The sequence below is a fragment of the Seriola lalandi genome, unplaced genomic scaffold (assembly GCF_002814215.2).
Source record: "Seriola lalandi dorsalis isolate HSWRI2012SDOR001 ecotype SW California unplaced genomic scaffold, Sedor1 jcf7180002054919, whole genome shotgun sequence".
In the NCBI taxonomy this organism is placed as follows: Eukaryota; Metazoa; Chordata; class Actinopteri; order Carangiformes; family Carangidae; genus Seriola; species Seriola lalandi.
The window spans coordinates 360,357-379,541 of NW_019525471.1; the positions used below are offsets into that span (position 1 = coordinate 360,357).

A 19,185-nucleotide genomic window follows, 5' to 3' on the forward strand; every position below is an offset into this window, starting at 1 on the left:
GTTGGGGCAGTCGTTGTTGTTGCGACAGTTGTGGTTGTTGGAGTACTTGTTGTTGTGAGAGTTGTTGTTGGGTAAGTCGTTGTTGGGACAGTTGTTGGGACAGTTGTTGTTGATGAAGTTGTTGTTGTGACAGTTGTTGTTGTTGAAGTCGGTGTTGGAGTAGTTGTTGGGGCAGTTGTGGTTGGGACAGTTGTTGTTGGGGCAGTTGTTGTTGGGGTAGTTGTTGTAGCAGTTGTTGTTGTTGGGGCAGTCGTTAGGGCAGTTGTTGTAGCAGTTGTAGTTGTTGGGGCAGTTGTTGTTGTAGCAGTTGTTGTTGGGACAGTTGTTGTCGGGGCAGTTGTTTTTGTAGCAGTTGTTGTAGCAGTTGTTGGGGCAGTTGTTGTTGGGGCAGTTGTTGTTGTAGATGTTGTTGTAGCAGTTGTAGCAGTTGTTGGGGCAGTTGTTGTCGTAGCAGTTGTTGTAGCCGTTGTTGTTGTTGGGGCAGTCGTTGTTATTGCGACAGTTGTTGTTGGGGCAGTTGTAGTTGTTGGGGCAGTTGTGGTTGGGGAAGTCGTTGTTGTTGCGAGAGTTGTGGTTGTTGGAGTACTTGTTGTTGTGGGAGTTGTTGTTGGGGAAGTCGTTGGGACAGTTGTTGTTGGGACAGTTGTTGTTGGGACAGTTGTTGTAACAGTAGTAGTTGGAGCAGTTGTAGTTGTTGGTGCAGTTGTTGGGGCAGTTGTTGTAGTTGTTGTTGTTGGAGCAGTTGTTGTTGTTGCGACAGTTGTGGTTGTTGGAGTACTTCTTGTGAGAGTTGTTGTTGAGGAAGTCGTTGGGGCAGTCGTTGTTATTGCGACAGTTGTTGTTGGGGTAGTTGTTGTTGGGGCAGTTGTAGTTGTTGGTGCCGTTGTGGTTGGGGAAGTCGTTGTTGTTGCGACAGTTGTGGTTGTTGGAGTACTTGTTGTTGTGGGAGTTGTTGCTGGGGTAGTTGTTGTAGCAGTTGTTGGGGCAGTTGTTGTTGTGGCAGTGTAGTTATTGCGACAGTTGTTGTTGAGGCAGTTGTTTTTGAGGCAGTTGTTGTAGCAGTTGTTGTTGGGGAAGGCGTTGTTGTTGTGGGAGTTGTTGCTGGGGTAGTTGTTGTAGCAGTTGTTGTGGCAGTTGTTGTTGGGGCAGTCGTTGTTGTTGCGACAGTTGTGGTTGTCGTAGCAGTTGTTGTAGCGTTGTTGTTAGGGAAGTCGTTGGGACATTTTGCTGTTGGGACAGTTGTAGCAGTAGTAGTTGGAGCAGTTGTAGTTGTTGGTGCAGTTGTTGGGGCAGTTGATAGTTGTTGTTGTTGGAGCAGTTGTTATTGGGACAGTTGTTGTTGGGACAGTTGTTGTAGCAGTTGTTGTTGGGGTAGTTGTTGGGGCATTTGTTGTTGGGACAGTTGTTGTTTGGGCATTTGTTGTTGGGGTAGTTGTTGTAGCAGTTGTTGTAGCAGTGCTTGTAGAAGTTGTAGTTGTTGGAGTACTTGTGAGAGTTGTTGTTGGGGAAGTCATTGTTGGGACAGTTGTTGTTGGGACAGTTGTTGTTGTTGAAGTAATTGTAGGGGTAGTTGTTGGGTCAGTTGTTGTTGGGGCAGTTGTTGTTGTAGCAGTTGTTGTAGCAGTTGTAGTTGTTGTTGGGGCAGTTGTTGTCGTAGCAGTTGTTGTAGCCGTTGTTGTTGTTGGGGTAGTCGTTGTTATTGCGACAGTTGTTGTTGGTGTAGTTGTTGTTGGGGCAGTTGTAGTTGTTGGGGCAGTTGTGGTTGGGGAAGTCGTTGTTGTTGCGACAGTTGTGGTTGTTGGAGTACTTGTTGTTGTGGGAGTTGTTGCTGGGATAGTTGTTGTAGCAGTTGTTGTGGCAGTTGTTGTTGGGGCAGTCGTTGTTGTTGCGACAGTTGTGGTTGTTGGAGTAATTGTTGTGAGAGTTGTTGTTGGGGAAGTCGTTGGGACAGTTGTTGTTGGGACAGTTGTTGTAGCAGTAGTAGTTGGAGCAGTTGTAGTTGTTGTAGCAGTTGTTGGGGCAGTTGTTGTAGATGTTGTCGTTGTTGGAGCAGTTGTTGTTGGGACAGTTGTTGTTGTTGGTGCAGTTGTTGTTGAGGCAGTTGTTGTAGCAGTTGTTGTTGGGGTAGTTGTTGGGGCAGTTGTTGTTGGGACAGTTGTTGTTGGGGCAGTTGTTGTTGGGGTAGTTGTTGTAGCAGATGTTGTTGGGGCAGTCGTTGTTGGGGCAATTGTTGTTGCAGCAGTTGTTGTAGCAGTTGTAGTTGTTGGGGTAGTTGTTGTTGTTGCGACAGTTGTGGTTGTTGGAGTACTTGTTGTTGTGAGAGTTGTTGTTGGGGAAGTCGTTGTTGGGACAGTTGTTGTTCCGACAGTTGTTGTTGATGAACTTGTTGTTGTTGGGACAGTAGTTGTTGATGAAGTTGTTGTTGGGGCAGTTGTCGTTGTAGCAGTTGTTGTTGGGGCAGTTGTTGTTGTTGGGGTTGGTGTTGCACTCTGTGCAGTTGCCAAATGGAAAGCCACTATTGATATGATGAAAATAGAATCAATTTATATAAGATTTCAATTTTACACTACATACGTACACAGGGTATAATAAATTGCCAGAATTGTACAACATTGTGTGTGGTGTAACTCAATATTGTTGTTTTTTTTTACATTTACTGTTTTTGATAATAGATGATGATTAAACTGTGGTAATACAATCTGATGTTTCCTTGTTTTTGATATGCAGGCAAGATCTCCAGCTTAACTTCATATTGTGCAGTTAAGACACATTTTGTCTTTCTTTTTTCTAAGACAATTTGAATACTTTGACTTGGCTTACCTGTTACAATCAGGAAACCTGATATGATGTGTCTTGCACCCATCCTGTCAACGTATCTATGAAATCAAACAAGACACAGTGTCACTCACAGGCGCAGCTTGTCAAAAGATTTTACCTTAAAACATTAAAAAACATCTTTGCAACAATAATAAGTTAATGTGAATAGTTTTTTTTCTTTTATCCTTTGGTATTGTTTTTAAAACTAAACATAGAAATTTGAAAATAATAATTTACTTAATAATTAGTATGTGTTTAATCTTCAAATGACTTAATTCAGTATTGGAGTACTTTTAGCCTTAATAACTCATTGTATGTTTTACATTGCTACCTTCCTTAGCTCTCTCTTGATTATACCACTGTCACAATGGTATTGATGAAAACTGCGAAGACATGAATGGCCCATAGAGTAATATCACTCACTGGGACATTCTGATGAGTTTTTGTTTCAGCTTCATTTCAGTTTCAAAATGAAATTCCAACAATTACCTTTTCTTAATTGTGGTTATAGCAGATACTCTATTTTAGAGGTGGACATCTCAAAACCCAATATAATAATTCCATATTTAAGGAATAGAATGAATTTTGATGAAGTGTTTCAAACGCTTTGTTGAGTATGTATAAACCTTATATGCAACAACTGTCAACCAGAAATTTTACAAATCCAAGTTACTGGGGAGATCTTATATTTGAAGGAAAGACCTTATATCGCTTTAAAATACCTCACTTCAGTCTTACTTCAGCAAATACAAGACAAACAATAAGAATCTATTTCAAGTTTTCAGAATTTAGTGCTAAAAATAAACCACTGCCTTTTTCTTCATATCTGAATGAGGAATATTATTACTTCCAAAATTCTATTGTCAATTTCTTGTGCCATTTCACTCAATTTCTCCATTATTTCTTATCCAGGTGTAGCTAGAATATAAACATGTAACTATACACATTACCTCAACAAGTAGAGGACTTGAACACAGAGCTGCACTGAGTGGAGAGACTCTTTTTTAACCACTGTAAACACTTAATCTGTGCAACTATTCACAAGCATCAACCAGGCTGAAATGTGCTTGAGCAAAGAACTGGATTTAAGTGCAGGGGTGCTACGAGCTGACCCTGAACTCTGACCCGACTATGGCAAAAAGAGACCCCCAAAGAACCACTACCACATCACAGTTTCATCTTTCAAAAATGTTTGTCATCATTTGTATGTAATGATATGGATATAATAACAAAATTTAAATAGAGCTTTATAGTGGAAAAATAACCCTAGAATATCAGCCAAAGGAACCATTGAACCAGAATTCCACAAGAAATTACATCTGTGGTGGGTAATTTAAGTGATGATCACTTATCACATTCAGTATGAGATAAAATGCAATAATGGCACATAATAATAAAAATAATAAATAACAATAAAAAATTGAAATTAAGACAGAGGACATTACTAAAATGTATTTGTATAATAAATATTTAACACATTACAAATGTTCAAAAATGTACTTATAAACATAAAAGTGTACTTACCCAAAGTTAAGATATAAGATGAAAAGTTATTAATTCCCCCTTCTTTTTTCTGGTGTAGATGTTTTATAGTGTTTCAGTGTTTGGTTTTCTTTTTTTTATTTAACTCAGTTCCCATATATAACACTGCAAACCTCTCACCCTTTGTGACAGTCAACACTGTTTGAAGCCTTTATGTATTGAACTCAAGTAAGAGCGAATGACGTGAGTTATTGGTCATACATCTAAAAAGGAAAAATTGTGACACCTTTAGTGATAAAAAACAATCGCTTTGACAATCTGACAGATTCTTGGCACAGCACCACAGTATACTCCTTCTTTTGTTCTTTCTTCTGGTGTATTCAAGCTAGGAGAATGAAGTTCTACCAGACTGACAGGACAAAATGCCAAATAAATAAATAAATAAATACATAGTTCTCGTGAATTGAAGTAGAGAAGGAGGAAATGCAAGAAAAGTACAACGATAATGGATTTGGTAATTCAAATTATATTGAACTTATATGATTTTTAGAATTATTTCAGTAAATATGTAATTAGATTATACAATACAGTTGTAGTACAAGCCATTATATCAATATGATCCAGAATTAAATCATTGTATTTTATAAATGGTGAATATCTGTCTTCTTTTTGCTTCAAACCTAAATGCCAATAGAAAACACAGAATTATAAAAGTAATCAATAGCAGCATATTGTTGAAATAAGGACACCTCAACTACATTACTGCTACATTTGTTTCACAAGTGAGTTGAATGATGACATTTTTTACATTGCAGCTTCTATACAAAGACAGTGATTTGTAAGTCATGCATTTGTATGTGGCGTAAAGCTGTGTTATTCTTGCGTTGCACTTCTTACGAATCACCTGTCAATCAAGAGCCTCTATGTGGGATCACTCAGTCCAAACTTAAAGGTGCAAGTCACTGCAGGTTTTTATAATCCAAAATAAGGAAATAATCATATCACTCATAAATATAGCAACAGCAATGATGCAGAAAATTTGGAATGTAAGCTGTACAGTACATATTAAATCCACGTATACTCTACTCTTAATGTTTTTTTTTTTTTAACCTTCTCACTTTTGAGGTAAGATACATCAGTACTGAAGGACTACTTTGTTTAAACCAAACATGGGGAAGAAAAAGTGTCATTATGTTGAGAGCGTTAAATTTGTGGGGTTTCGTTTTAGATTAAATGAAAGAGATTGGTTTGTCTGGTTTCATCTAGCTTCCTTATTTCTTATTTTATTTTCACATTAGTTGTCACTATTCAACAGCATAATTAATATGTAGTGACAATGTATCTTGTTCTAGTTTTGTTATGTTGTTTTTGCACTTCTTAGAGCGCACCTTTCAGGCAAACTGCGTTACCACAGTGGAAAACAAGGCAGAATCTAGAACCTAGAGCTTACAGCTTCCTACAAGTTTCGGTCATAAGAAGATCCACGTTACAGGTTGCTGAAGCCTTATTCCACAACACATCATTTGATATCAAAAACCTGTCTTTTCAGTCCATTTTTTTGCAGAAGATAATCTCCCCCTGATACATCAAAATATTACATTTACAGCATTTGTAGCAGCTGTAAATGCCCACTCTGAAATGCTTTGCTTGTGTCATCCAAGAAAATTAAAATAAAAGGAATTCATTGTGAAAATAAATTTAGAACATAGTATTTATTTACATGTATGATGTCTTATTGTATCTTCAAGATCCACTAAACTCCCAATAGCAAGTAATCAATCTCAAAACTTGTCACAACTCTCAGACTACACCATAAACTCGAAAAAATAAACCAGCAGTGAGAGAGTGGAGGTGAAGATTCTGTTGAAGTTGAGATTAGGGGAGCAGTGAAGAGACAGAGTAGGATACCTAGCAAAGGAAATCCCCTTGTACAAAGGAAAATCAGGAGGTGCATTCCAGTGAAGATCTTTTATTAGGAACGTTTTAGGACAGAGATTCAGTTCACCCTCCCAGGGGAGCGGTGTCAGGCTTACACCCCGCTGGACACGCTGTCCAGCAGAGGCCAGATAATTGTCTTACTTTTAAGATGTTCCTAAATAACCATATTTTGTAATTCAATAATTAAAATGAATATTTCTAGTCCTGATCCTCAGGTGGTTACATTGACATAAAACATTGCTTCTCTGTGTCTAATAGTTATGGAAATAATATGCATACATTTAACAGACATACAACTTGCAGAGTTAAACTATAATCGATCACATATCTCTAATAGAAGTAAAATTACAAATAATCAGTAAGAAAAGTAATAAAGTCATTGCACTGTAGCACCTTAAGACTGCACATTTTCTTGTCTAAAGAGCCTCTTTTTGGTTGAGGTGAGGAGAGGGGATCAGAGGGAGTGCGAGCTTTGAATATGTCTTCAGGGCTCAGGCGCACATGATATGGTTGGATAGATAATGTCTATCTAACAGTGATATAGGATTGGTTTGCTGTTTTAATCTGATCTTGAAAAATATTACATTCATGTGTAGAAAATTCCATGTATATTGAAGGGGAATCCCAATTAAAGAACTGCAGGGTCCGCTCTATCTGAACAAGCTTAATTCACTGATACAAAAAAGGCAGAGATTGACTGAACACAACACACTACTACTGTTATATTCAATTGCAGAAAGTTTGGTTTGATTGTCTGTAGACATCACTGCTGCTTACATTAAAGCCCCTGACTTTAAACATACTGTATCTTGATCCACTTTCTCTTTACCCACCAACATTGCAAAACATCACTCCACAGACAATTTAATATTTTCAAAGATTTTTTTATTCTGATCATTATAAAGTTTCAGACAGGAATTGTAAAATCTACAAGAAACCACAGAGAATACAGTTATGCATTTATAAATTCATAAATACAATTTCTATAAATAAGACAATTGACAGTTTTGACATACATATCATGAAACCATCATGTTTACAGTGTGAAGCCCACTATGATCTGCATGTGTTCCTTCCTTTCTTTTTAAGACACAAACCTAAACATTAATCATACATGTATTTGGAGACCACAGTAAGGTTTACATAAGACAACATTAGTAATTGTCACTAAGTTAAATATTGCTATAGCACAGTGCTCAGTAAAGCAAGATACATTTTTACATTAATAGTGCAACAGTGCGAATATTGCCTGACATCCCAGTGTTTAATAGATAGTGTCCTTATATTGTTGAGATTATTATTCCAGTGATGATTCAATGGACCAGAAACTTAGAGTTGGCTGTGTCATTCAGTCCAGGATCCCGGACGTTCCCACACAGAAATGTGTTCAGTTCGACGGACATGTCTAATCCATAGTCATGAATGTGTCTGATCAGTGCAAAGCTGAAGTCCTTTTTCATACCAGAAATGGCAGTCATGTTCTAATGGCATTTCAAAGGGAAATCACTTATTGCTGGCTTGACAGTAGCCATGACAACAGCACCAGGCAGGATGCAGTGATGAGACTGATCTTGTGGCTTACTCCACTTGAAACTGTAAATGAATACAAAAGAAATCAAAACTTTAATAAATGATAGTTCAGCCCTTTAAGTTTTTTAATCAAGTAGAACTCAATATTTCTTACATATGCCATCCACGCTGATGGAGCTGCCTTCGATGTCGAAGCCAGTGACAGTTGGAGCTGCTCTGATCAAAACACTCGCGATCTGAGTGTTATTAGGAACAGATGTGCTTTCAAAGGTAAGGTTCATGTCGTTTATGATTGATCCATTTCTGCGGGAGTAAAAAAAGTACTATATGAAATATCAGATTCAGGTCACAATTCTTAAACTGTGTGTTAAGTGTTAACAAATTACCTGAATGCCACCACGTCCAAGGAATTGAAGGAAGAGGGGAATTCCCTTTGGAACAAAGGTTCAAGCTGCAGAAACAGAAAACAGTGTATTGTCTTTTGCCAGCTGTAGGTTTATTTGTCTCAATATATTCCAAGAGATGTCTCTGTCATCAGTTATGTCACTTTGAATCAGTTACCTTTTGATATACAATATGTAGATTCTCTAGTCAGCACCCCAATGTATTTTTTATGTTTCTCTACTTTTTGTAGTGCACACATATGAAAATGGCCATGAGACCAAAAGACATGAAGCACAATTGATAGGCATCAGTACAGGTTTTAAAAAAAAGATTAACTATTCATTGTGTACAGTGACGTTAAGATTCTTAATGTGCATTGCTGGGTAGTGTTAGCTGGTATTTATTTGTTCACGATCTCTTCCCTGATGGAGAAATTTTCAACTTGATTAATTTTGCAAGTACCATCCATCACAGCAAACACCAGCTGTGTTTTTGTATATAATTTAAATATGCTGGTTTAGCAAGACTTAATGATTTTTCTTGGCAAGATGATAAACCTCCCCACCATCCTATATAAATAAGTTTTCAAGATTTGGAATCATTGATAAGAATTGAAGGATTATTTTAATATAACTTAATCATATTTATTTTGGACCTAGTGTTTAATATACTATTCTGATTCTGTGAGTGGCTCAGTCTCTGATAAGATAATACAATTGATGATGCAATAAGGTGTACCCACAGATTTTATTCAAAGGGTGAGACTTACCTGTCCCTTTATCATGGAAGCTCGGTTTGTAAAAGCAGCAGATGATGTATCCAGCAAGTCACTTGTAAACGTGTTTAGAAGAGACCTGAAAGTCACCCGCCTTGTTGTGAGTGCTGCAGTTGTAGATGCAGCGGTGGTCGGATTGGAGGTTGGAGGTTCAGCAGTTGTAGGTGCAGCAGTCGTAGGATTCACAGTTGTAGGTGCAACAGTTGAAGGATTGGTAGTTGTAAGTGCAGCAGTTGTAGTTTCAGTTGCAACTGGACTTTCTGTAAAACATTAGTAATCAGTTTTAGCATTTTATTTAGTTCTAAAGTTACTAAAGTAAGAATTTTTATAATCAATAACAAATTTGCATGACATGCATTCTAGCCGCATACAAGGTAGCACAGGTAATATCTAATCCTGGAACACATAGAAGTGTTGAATGATTGAATTGCACTGTACAACACTGAACAATGTTAAAGTTGTCTTAATGAATATTTTCTACACTCCAACATAACAACATAATTTTGTTAGTGACTCATTTAAAAACAGCATGAGCAGCACATGCAAAGATGTTTTAAATACTAATGAGAGTGACAGATTGAGTGTCATGTTAACTTACCTAATATTTCAATTGTGTTTGGATTAATGGTCACGTTGAACATATTGGTGGAAAGATTAACAGCTTCTACTAAGGTTTGAACAACAACAGTATTCTGTGGCAGATCTGTTGTGGGAGTAGTCCGATTGAACACGACCCCCATTTCTGCTTCGGTTCCGTTCACTCGTGCTAACCCTGGGGAAGCAGGCCTATACCATGAAACCAAATGAAAGAAGTGTCAAATAAAAACTTGAGATTATTATGATACTTTACCTAAATTTGTGCTTTACACATGATACAATCAACAGTGCAAGTGTCCAATTCTGCATGTGAAGCAAAATTAGTGAACCACTGTTTACCTGAATTGTTTCACAAAGCACCGATCAAACTGAGCACCAAATCTTCGTCCGTATATGCTATTACACTGTGAAAAGAAAGCAAAATTTAGACCATGGGTAGCTCTTAAGCACATTTTCATCATATGAATATAAATAGAAGTGCAAATTTTGCTGAAATTAGTTTACACCTCAACAAATTTATGTTTGATGTAAAATATTGTCAAATCATTCATATGCAACGCTCACACAAGATATGAAAAATAGATTCAATAAGAAACTTTACTTACCGCCCCTACAGCGCGTCGTTCAAGATCTTTGAATTGGCTGCTGTTTCTTTTAGTGAGATTATTTGAAAATGGCTCTTGTGGCAAATCTACGGATATAATGTAAGTAGGTTCAGTAGCCAGGGTACTGGTTGTACTTGCTGAAGTTGTTGTCCCAGCACTTCTTGTTATAGCAGGTGTTGTAATGGTTGGATCAGAGATCGTAGTTGGAGCAGTTGTACTCTCTGAAGTTGCTGTTGAAGCAGGTGTTGGAGCTGCAGTTGTTATAGTTGCTGTAGTGGTTGTAACAGAAGCAGTTGTTGTGATAGTTGTAATTGTTGCACCAGTTGTTGTTGGGGCAGTTGTTGTTGGAGCAGTTGCTGTTGTTGGGGCAGTTGTAGTAGCAGTTGTAGTCGTTGGAGTAGTTGTTGTTGGGGCAGTTGTTATAGCAGTTGTAGTTGTTGGAGAAGTTGCTGTTGTTGAAGCATTAATTTTTGGGGCAGTTGTAGTCATAGTTGTGGGAGCAGTTGCTGTTGTTGGGGCAGGAGTAGTAGCAGTGGTATTTGTTGGAGGAGTTGTTGGGGCAGTTGTTATAGCAGTTGTAGTTGTTGGGGCAGTTGTAGTCATAGTTGTGGGAGCAGTTGCTGTTGTTGGGGCAGGAGTAGTAGCAGTGGTAGTTGTTGGAGGAGTTGTTGGGGCAGTTGTTATAGCAGTTGTAGTTGTTGGGGCAGTTGTTAGGGCAGTGGTTGTTGTTTGAGCAGTTGCTGTTGGGGCAGTTGTTTTAGCGGTTATTGTGGCAGTAATTGTTGGGACAGTTGTTGTTGGGGCAGTTGTTGTTGTTGTAGCAGTTGTTGTTGTTGGGGCAGTTGTTGTGGCAGTCGTTGTTGGGACAGGTGTTGTTGGGGCAGTTGTAGTTGTTGGAGCAGTTGTTATAGCAGTTGTGGTAGTTTGTGCAGTTGTTGGGGCAGTTGTTGTAGAAGTTGTTGTGGCAGTCGTTGTTGTTGGGACAGTTGTTGTCGCAGTTGTAGTTGGTGCGGTTGTTGTAGCAGTTGTAGTTGTTGGACCAGTGGTTGTAGCAGTTGTAGTTGTTGGAGCAGTTGTTATAGCAGTTGTTGTTGTTGATGCAGTTGTAGCAGTTGTAGTTGTTGGAGCAGGTGTTGATATAGCAGTTGTTGTTGGGGCAGTTGTAGCTGTAGTTGTTGGGGAAGTTGTTGTAGCAGTTGGTGTTGTGGCAGTTTTTATGGCAGTTGTTGAGGAAGTTTTTGTAGTACTTGTTGTTGTTGGGGCAGTTGTAGCAGTTGTAGTTGTTGGAGCAGTTGTTATAGCAGTTGTTGTTGTTGGGGCAGTTGTTGTAGCGGTTGTTATTGTGGCAGTCGTTGTTGGGACAGTTGTTGTTGGGGCAGTTGTTGTAGCAGTTGTTGTAGTTGATGCAGATGTAGTTGTTGGAGTAGCTGTTGTTATAGCAGTTGTTGTAGCGGTAGTTGTTATGGAAGTCATTGTTGGAGTAGTTGATGTAGCTGTTGTTGTTGTTGGGGCAGTTGTTTTAGCGGTTGTTGTAGCAGTAGGTGTTGTTGGGACAGTTTTTGTCGGGCCAATTGTCGCAGTTGTAGTTGGTGCAGTTGTTGTAGCAGTTGTTGTTGTTGGGCCAGTTGTTGTAGCAGTTGTAGTTGTTGGAGCAGTTGTTGTTGTTCGGGCAGTTGTTTTAGCGGTTGTTGTAGCAGTAGGTGTTGTTGGGACAGTTTTTGTCGGGCCAATTGTCGCAGTTGTAGTTGGTGCAGTTGTTGTAGCAGTTGTTGTTGTTGGTGCAGTTGTTGTAGCAGTTTTAGTTGTTGGAGCAGTTGTTGTTATAGCAGTTGTTGTTGTTGTTGGGGCAGTTGTTGTATCAGTTGTTGTTGCGGCATTTATTGTAGCAGTTGATGTTGTTGGGGCAGTTGTTGTTGGGGCAGTTGTTTTAGCGGTTGTTGTTGTGGCAGTCGTTGGGACAGATGTTGTTGGGGCAGTTGTAGTTGTTGAAGCAGTTGTTATAGCAGTTGTTGTAGTTTGTGCAGTTGTTGTAGCAGTTGTTGGGGAAGTTGGAGCGGTTGTTGTGGTAGTCGTTGTTGTTAGGACAGTTGTTGGTGGGACAGATGTTGTTGGGGCAGTTGTATTTGTTATAGCAGTTGTTGTAGTTTGTGCAGTTGTTGTAGCAGTTGTTGGGGAAGTTGTTGTAGCGGTTGTTGTAGCAGTCGTTGTTGGGACAGTTGTTGGGGCAGTTGTTTTCGCAGTTGTAGTTGGTGCAGTTGTTGTAGCAGTTGTTGTTGTTGGGGCAGTTGTTGTAGCAGTTGTGGCAGTTGTTGTAGTTGGTGCAGTTGTTGTAGAAGTTGAAGTTGTTGTACCAGTTGTTTTAGCAGTTGTTGTTGTTGGTGCAGTTGTTGTAGCAGTTGTAGTTGTTGGAACAGTTGTTGTAGCAGTTGTTGTTGTTGTTGTAGCGGTTGTTTTTGTGGCATTCGTTGTTGGGACAGGTGTTGTTGGGGCAGTTGTTTTTTTTGGAGCAGTTATAGCAGCTGTCGTGGCAGTAGTTGTTGGGACAGTTGTTGTTGGGGCAGTTGTAGCAGTTGTTGTAGTTGGTGCAGTTGTTGTAGCAGTTGTTGTTATAGCAGTTGTTGTAGTTGGAGCAGATATAGCAGTTGTTGTGGCAGTAGTTCTTGGGACAGTTCTTGTTGGGGCAGTTGTTGTAGCAGATGTTGTAGTTGGTGCAGTTGTTGTAGCAGTTGTAGTTGTTGGAGCAGTTGTTGTTATAGAAGTTGTAGTTGTTTTTATAGAAGTTGTAGTTGTTGGAGCAGTTGTTGTTGTTGGGGCAGTTGTTTTAGCGGTTGTTGTGGCAGTTGGTGTTGTTGAGACAGTTTTTGTTGTACCAGTTGTTTTAGCAGTTGTTGTTGTTGGGGCAGTTGTTGTACCAGTTGTTGATGGGGCAGTTGTTTTAGCGGTTGTTGTGGCAGTAGGTGTTGTTGGGACAGTTTTTGTTTTACCAGTTGTTTTACCAGTTGTTGTTGTTGGGGCAGTTGTTTTAGCAGTTGTTGATGGGGCAGTTGTTGTAGCGGATGTTGTGGCAGTAGTCATTTGAACAGTTGTTGTTGGGGCAGTTGTTGTAGCATTTGTTGTAGTTGGTGCAGTTGTTGTAGCAGTTGTAGTTGTTGGAGCAGTTGTTGTTGTAGCAGTTGTTGTTGTTGGGGCAGTTGTTGTAGCGGTTGTTTTTGTGGCATTCGTTGTTGGGACAGGTGTTGGGGCAGTTGTTTTTTTTGGAGCAGTTATAGCAGCTGTCGTGGCAGTAGTTGTTGGGACAGTTGTTGTTGGGGCAATTGTAGCAGTTGTTGTAGTTGGTGCAGTTGTTGTAGCAGTTGTTGTTATAGCAGTTGTTGTTGTTGGAGCAGATATAGCAGTTGTTGTGGCAGTAGTTCTTGGGACAGTTCTTGTTGGGGCAGTTGTTGTAGCAGATGTTGTAGTTGGTGCAGTTGTTGTAGCAGTTGTAGTTGTTGGAGCAGTTGTTGTTATAGAAGTTGTAGTTGTTGTTATAGAAGTTGTAGTTGTTGGAGCAGTTGTTGTTGTTGGGGCAGTTGTTTTAGTTGGTGTAGTTGTTGTAGCAGTTGTAGTTGTTGGGGCAGTTGTTGTAGCAGTTTTTGTTGGGGCAGTAGTTTTAGGGGTTGTTGTGGCAGTAGTTTTTGGGACAGTTGTTGTTGGGGCAGTTGTTGTAGCAGTTGTTGTAGTTGGTGCAGTTGTTGTAGCGGTTTTAGTTGTTGGAGCAATTGTTGTTATAGCAGTTGTTGTTGTTGCTGGGGCAGTTGTTGTAGCGGTTGTTGTTGTGGTAGTCGTTGTTGGGATAGATGTTGTTGGGGCAGTTGTAGTTGTTGGAGCAGTTGTTGTAGTTTGTGCAGTGGTTGTAGCAGTTGTTGTTGGGGAAGTTGTTGTAGCGGTTGTTGTGGCAGTTGTTGTTGGGGCAGTTGTTGTAGCAGTTGTTGTTGGAGCGGTTGCTATAGCAGTTGTTGTTGTTGTTGGGGCAGTTGTTTTAGCATTTGTTGTAGTTGATGCAGTTGTAGTTGTTGGGGCAGTTTTTGTTATAGCAGTTGTTGTTGGGGCAGTTGTAGCGGTAGTTGTTGTGGAAGTCGTTGTTGGGGCAGTTGTTGTAGCAATTGTTGTTGTTGGGGCATTCGTTGTTGTGACAAGTGTTGTTGGGGCAGTAGTTGTAGGAATTGTTGTTGGGGCAATCGTTGTCGCAGTTGTTGTTGGGGCAGTTGCAGCAGTTGTTGCAGTTGTTGTAGCAGTTGAAGCAGTTGTGGCAGTAGTTGATATTGGGGCAGTTGTTGTAGCATATGTAGTTGTTGGAGCAGTTGTAGTTATAGCAGTTGTTGTTGTTGTTGTTGTTTTTGGGGTAGTTGTATCAGTTGTTGTTGGGGCAGTTGTTGTAGCAATTGTTGTAGAAGTTGTTGTTGAGGCAGTCGTTGTAGCAGTTGTTGTTGGGGCAGTTGTTGTAGCAATTGTTGTAGCAGTTGTAGTTTTTGCACCAGTTATTATAGTAGTTGTAGTTGTTGGAGCAGTTGTTGTAGTGGTTGTTGTTGTGGCTGGTGTTGTTGTTGGGATAGTTGTTGCTGTTGGGACAGTTGTTGTTGGGGAAGTTATTGTAGCAGTTGTTGTTGTTGGGGCAGATTTTATAGCAGTTGTTGTAGCAGTTGTTGTAGCAGTTGTTGTAGCGGTTGTTGCGGCAGTCGTTGTTGTTGGGGCAGTTGTTTGGGTAGTTGTCGTAGCGGTTGTTGAGGCAGTCGTTGGGACAGTTGTTGGGGCAGTTGTTGTCGCAGTTGTTGTTGTGACAGTCGTTGGGGAAGTTATTGTATCACTTGTTGTTGTTGGGCCAGTTGTTTTAGCAGTTGTTGTTGGGGTAGTTGTTGTAGCAATTGTTGTAGTTGGACTACTTGTTGTAGCAGTTGTAGTTGTTGGAGCAGTTATTGTTATATCAGTAGTTGAAGGTGCAGTTGTTGTATCGGTTGTTGTCGCAGTCGTTGATGGGCCAGTTGTTATAGCAGTTGTTGTTGTTGGGCTAGTTGTTTTAGTGTTTGTTGTTGTGGTTGGTGTTGTTGTTGGGGCAGTTGATGTAGCAGTTGTAGTTGTTGGAGCAGTTGTTATAGCAGTTGTTGTAGTTTGTGCAGTTGTTGTAGCAGTTGTTGGGGCAGCTGTTGTAGCAGTTGTTGTGGCAGTCGTTGTTGTTGGGACAGTTGTTGTTGGGGCAGTTGTTGTTGGGGCAGTTGTAGCAGTTGTTGTAGCAGTTGTTGTAACGGTTGTTGTGGCAGTCGTTGTTGTTCGGGCAGTTGTTTGGGCAGTTTTTGTAGCGGTTGTAGTGGAAGTCGTTGTTGTTGGGACAGTGGTTGTTGGGGCAGTTGGTGTAGCAGTTGTTGTTGTGGCAGTCGTTGGGGCAGTTGTTGTATGACTTGTTGTTGGGGCAGCTGTTGTAGCAGTTGTTTTTGTGGCAGTTGTATAAGTTGTTTGGGCAGTTGTTGTAGCAGTTGTTGTTGGGGCAGTTGTTGTAGCAGTTGTTGTGGCAGTCGTTGTTGTTGGGGCAGTTGTATTAGTTGTTGTATGAGTTGTTTGGGCAGTTGTTTTAGCAGTTGTTGTTGTGGTGTTTGTTGTCGCAGTTTTTGTAGTTGGACTTGTTGTTGTAGCAGTTGTTGTAGTTGATGCAGTTGTTGTAGCAGTTGTTGTTGGGGCAGTTGTTTTAGCAGTTGTTGTTGTGGCAGTCGTTGTTGTTGGGGCAGTTGTATCACTTGTTGTTGTATCAGTTTTTGTTGGGGCAGTTGTAGCAATTGTTGATGGAGTAGTTGTTGTAGCAGTTTTTGTAGTTGGACTAGTTGTTGTAGCAGTTGTTGCAGTTGATGCAGTTGTTGTAGCAGTTGTTGTTGTAGCAGTCGTTGTTGTTGGGGCAGTTGTTGTATCAGTTATTGTTGTATCAGTTGTTGTTGTATCAGTTGTTGTTGTGGCAGTCGATGATGGGCCAGTTGTTATAGCAGTTGTTGTTGTTGGGCTAGTTGTTTTAGTGTTTGTTGTTGTGGTTGGTGTTGTTGTTGGGGCAGTTGATGTAGCAGTTGTAGTTGTTGGAGCAGTTGTTATAGCAGTTGTTGTAGTTTGTGCAGTTGTTGTAGCAGTTGTTGGGGCAGCTGTTGTAGCAGTTGTTGTGGCAGTCGTTGTTGTTGGGACAGTTGTTGTTGGGGCAGTTGTTGTTGGGGCAGTTGTAGCAGTTGTTGTAGCAGTTGTTGTAACGGTTGTTGTGGCAGTCGTTGTTGTTCGGGCAGTTGTTTGGGCAGTTTTTGTAGCGGTTGTAGTGGAAGTCGTTGTTGTTGGGACAGTTGTTGTTGGGGCAGTTGTTGTAGCAGTTGTTGTTGGGGTAGTTGTTGTAGCAGTTGTAGTTGGACTAGTTGTAGCTGTTGGAGCAGATGTTGTTATAGCAGCTGTTGTTGGGGTAGTTGTAGCAGTTGTTGTTTGGGCAGTTGTTGTACTATCAGCAGTTGTTGTTGTGGCTGTCGTTGTTGTTGGGGCAGTTGTTGTATCAGTTGTTGTTGTATCAGTTGTTGGGGCAGTTGTTGTAGCAGTTGTTGTTGGGGCAGTTGTTGTAGAAGTTGATGTTGTGGCAGTCGTTGTTGTTGGGGCAGTTGTTGTATCAGTTGTTGTATCAGTTTTTGGGGCAGTTGTTGTAGCAGTTGTTGTTGGGGCAATTGTTGTAGTAGTTGATGTTGTGGCAGTCGTTGTTGTTGGGACAGTTGTAGCAGTTGTTTTTGGGGCAGTTGTTGTAGTAGTTGTTGTGGCAGTCATTGTTGGGGCAGTTGTTGTATCAGTTGTTGTTGTATCAGTTGTTTTTGGGGCAGTTGTTGTAGCAGTCATTGTTGGGGCAGTTGTTGTATCAGTTGTTGTTGTATCAGTTGTTTTTGGGGCAGTTGTTGTAGCAGTTGTTGTTGGGGCCGTTGTTGTATCACTTGTTGTTGTATCAGTTGTTGTTGGTGCCGTTGTAGCAGTTGTTGTTGTGGCAGTCGTTGTTTTTGGGGCAGTTGTGTCGCTTGTTGGTGTATCAGTTGTTGTTGGGGCAGTTGTGTCACTTATTGGTGTATCAGTTGTTGTTAGGGCATTTGTTGTAGCAGTTGTTGTTGGGGCAGTTGTTGTAGCAGTTGTTGTAGTTGGACTAGTTGTTGTAGCAGTTGTAGTTGTTGGAGCAGATGTTGTTATAGCAGCTATTGTTAGGGCAGTTGTTGTAGCGGTTGTTGTTGTGGTAGTCGTTGTTGGGCCAGTTGTTGTAGGAGTTGTTATAGCAGTTGTTGTGGCAGTTGTAGTTGGTGCAGTTGTTGTAGCAGTTGCACTTGTTGAAGCAGTTGTTGTTGGGGCAGTTATTGTAGTGGTTGTTGTTGTGGCTGGCGTTGTTGTTGGGATAGTTGTTGTTGGGGCAGTTGTAGCAGTTGTAGTTGTTGTAGCAGTTGTTGTAGCAGTTGTAGTTTGTGCAGTTGTTGTAGCAGTTGTTGTTGGGGGAGTTGTTGTTGGGGTAATTGTTGTAGCAGTTGTTGTTGTGGCTGTCGTTGTTTTTTGGACAGTTGTTGTAGCAGTTGTTGTTGGGGCAGTTTTTGTAGCAGTTGTTGTTGTGGCAGTCGGTGTTGTTGGGGCAGTTCTTGTAGCAGTTGTTTTTGTGTCATTTGTTTTAGTAGTTGTTGTTGCGGCAGTTGTTGTATCACTTGTTGTTGTATCAGTTGTTGTTGTAGCAGTTATTGTAATTGGACTAGTTGTTGTAGCAGTTGTTGTAGTTGATGCAGTTTTTGTAGAAGTTGTTGTTGTGGCAGTCATTGTTTGGGCAGTTGTGGTATCAGTTGTTGTTGTATCAGTTGTTGGGGCAGTTGTTGTTGGGGCAGTTGTTGTAACAGTTGTTGTTGTATCTGTTGGTGAGGCAATTGTTGTATCACTTGTTGTTGTATCAGCAGTTGGTGGGGTAGTTGTTGTAGCAGTTGTTGTTGTGGCAGTTTTAGCAGATGTTGTTGTGGCAGTCGTTGTTGTTGGGGCAGTTCTTCTAGGAGTTGATGTTATTGCAGTCGTTGTTGTTGGGACATTTGTTGTAGCAGTTGTTTTTGGGGCAGTTGTTGTAGTAGTTGTTGTTGTGGCAGTCGTTGTTGTTGGTTCAGTTGTTGTATCAGTTGTTGTATCAGTTGTTTTTGGGGCAGTTGTTGTAGCAGTTGTTGTAGTTGATGCAGTTGTTGTAGCTTGTTGTTGGGGCAGTCGTTGTTGTTGGGGCAGTTGTTGTATCAGTTGTTGTTTTATCAGTTGTTGGGTCAGTTGTTGGGGCAGTTGTTGTAGCAGTTTTTGTTGTATCAGTTGTCGTAGTTGATGCAGTTGTTGTAGCTGTTGTTGTTGTGGCAGTCGTTGTTGTTGGGGCAGTTGTTGTATCAGTTGTTGGGTCAGTTGTTGGGGCAGTTGTTGTAGCTGTTTTTGTTGTATCAGTTGTTGCGGCAGTTGTAGCAGTTGTTGTTGGGGCAGTTGTTGTATCAGTTGTTTTTGTATCTGTTGGTGGGGCAGTTGTTGTATCACTTGTTGTTGTATCAGTTGTTGTTGGGGCTGTTGTAGCAGTTGTTGTTGGGGCAGTTGTTGTAGCAGTTTTAGTTGTTGGAGAAGTTGTTGTAGTTGATGCAGTTGTTGTTGTGGCAGTCGTTGTTGTTGGGGCAGTTGTTGTTGTTTGAGTTGTTGGGGCAGTTGTTCTAGCAGTTGTTGTTGGGACAGTTGTTGTATCACTTGTTGTTGTATCAGCAGTTGTTGGGGTAGTTGTTGTAGCAGATGTTGTTGTGGCAGTCGTTGTTGGGGCAGTTGTTGGGGCAGTTGTTGTAGCAGTTGATGTTGGTGTAGTTGTTGTTGTATCAGTTGTTGTTGGGGCAGTTGTTGTAGCAGTTGTTATAGTTGGACTATTTGTAGCAGTTGTAGTTGTTGGAGCAGATGTTATAGCAGCTGTTGTTGGGGCAGTTGTTGTATCAGTTGTTGGGGAAGTTGTAGCAGTTGTTAGTTGGGCAGTTGTTGTATCACTTGTTGTTGTATCAG

At 40.6% G+C, this 19,185-nt stretch overlaps 2 protein-coding genes across 2 annotated transcripts in view; both read right to left on the reverse strand.

The window, feature by feature from the left end:
• Window positions 1–7,100: 7,100 nt before the first annotated feature.
• Window positions 7,101–12,873, reverse strand: LOC111673492 (uncharacterized; the record flags this gene model as incomplete). Its single annotated transcript, XM_023431255.2, has 7 exons — window positions 7,101–7,830; window positions 7,922–8,070; window positions 8,154–8,218; window positions 8,921–9,186; window positions 9,525–9,712; window positions 9,863–9,927; window positions 10,129–12,873. Coding segments are annotated over 7 exons (3,564 nt in total), but the record flags the coding sequence as incomplete, so codon positions are not given.
• A 949-nt stretch (window positions 12,874–13,822) lies between these two features.
• The window catches only part of LOC111673458 (uncharacterized), a gene marked incomplete at its 5' end in the record, with an annotated part of 24,558 nt that continues 19,195 nt past the window's right edge, over window positions 13,823–19,185 (reverse strand). Inside the window, one exon of the mRNA XM_087169874.1 lies at window positions 13,823–14,111. Within this exon, the coding sequence (XP_087026000.1) occupies window positions 13,893–14,111 (219 nt within the window). The remainder of the gene's footprint in view (window positions 14,112–19,185) is intronic.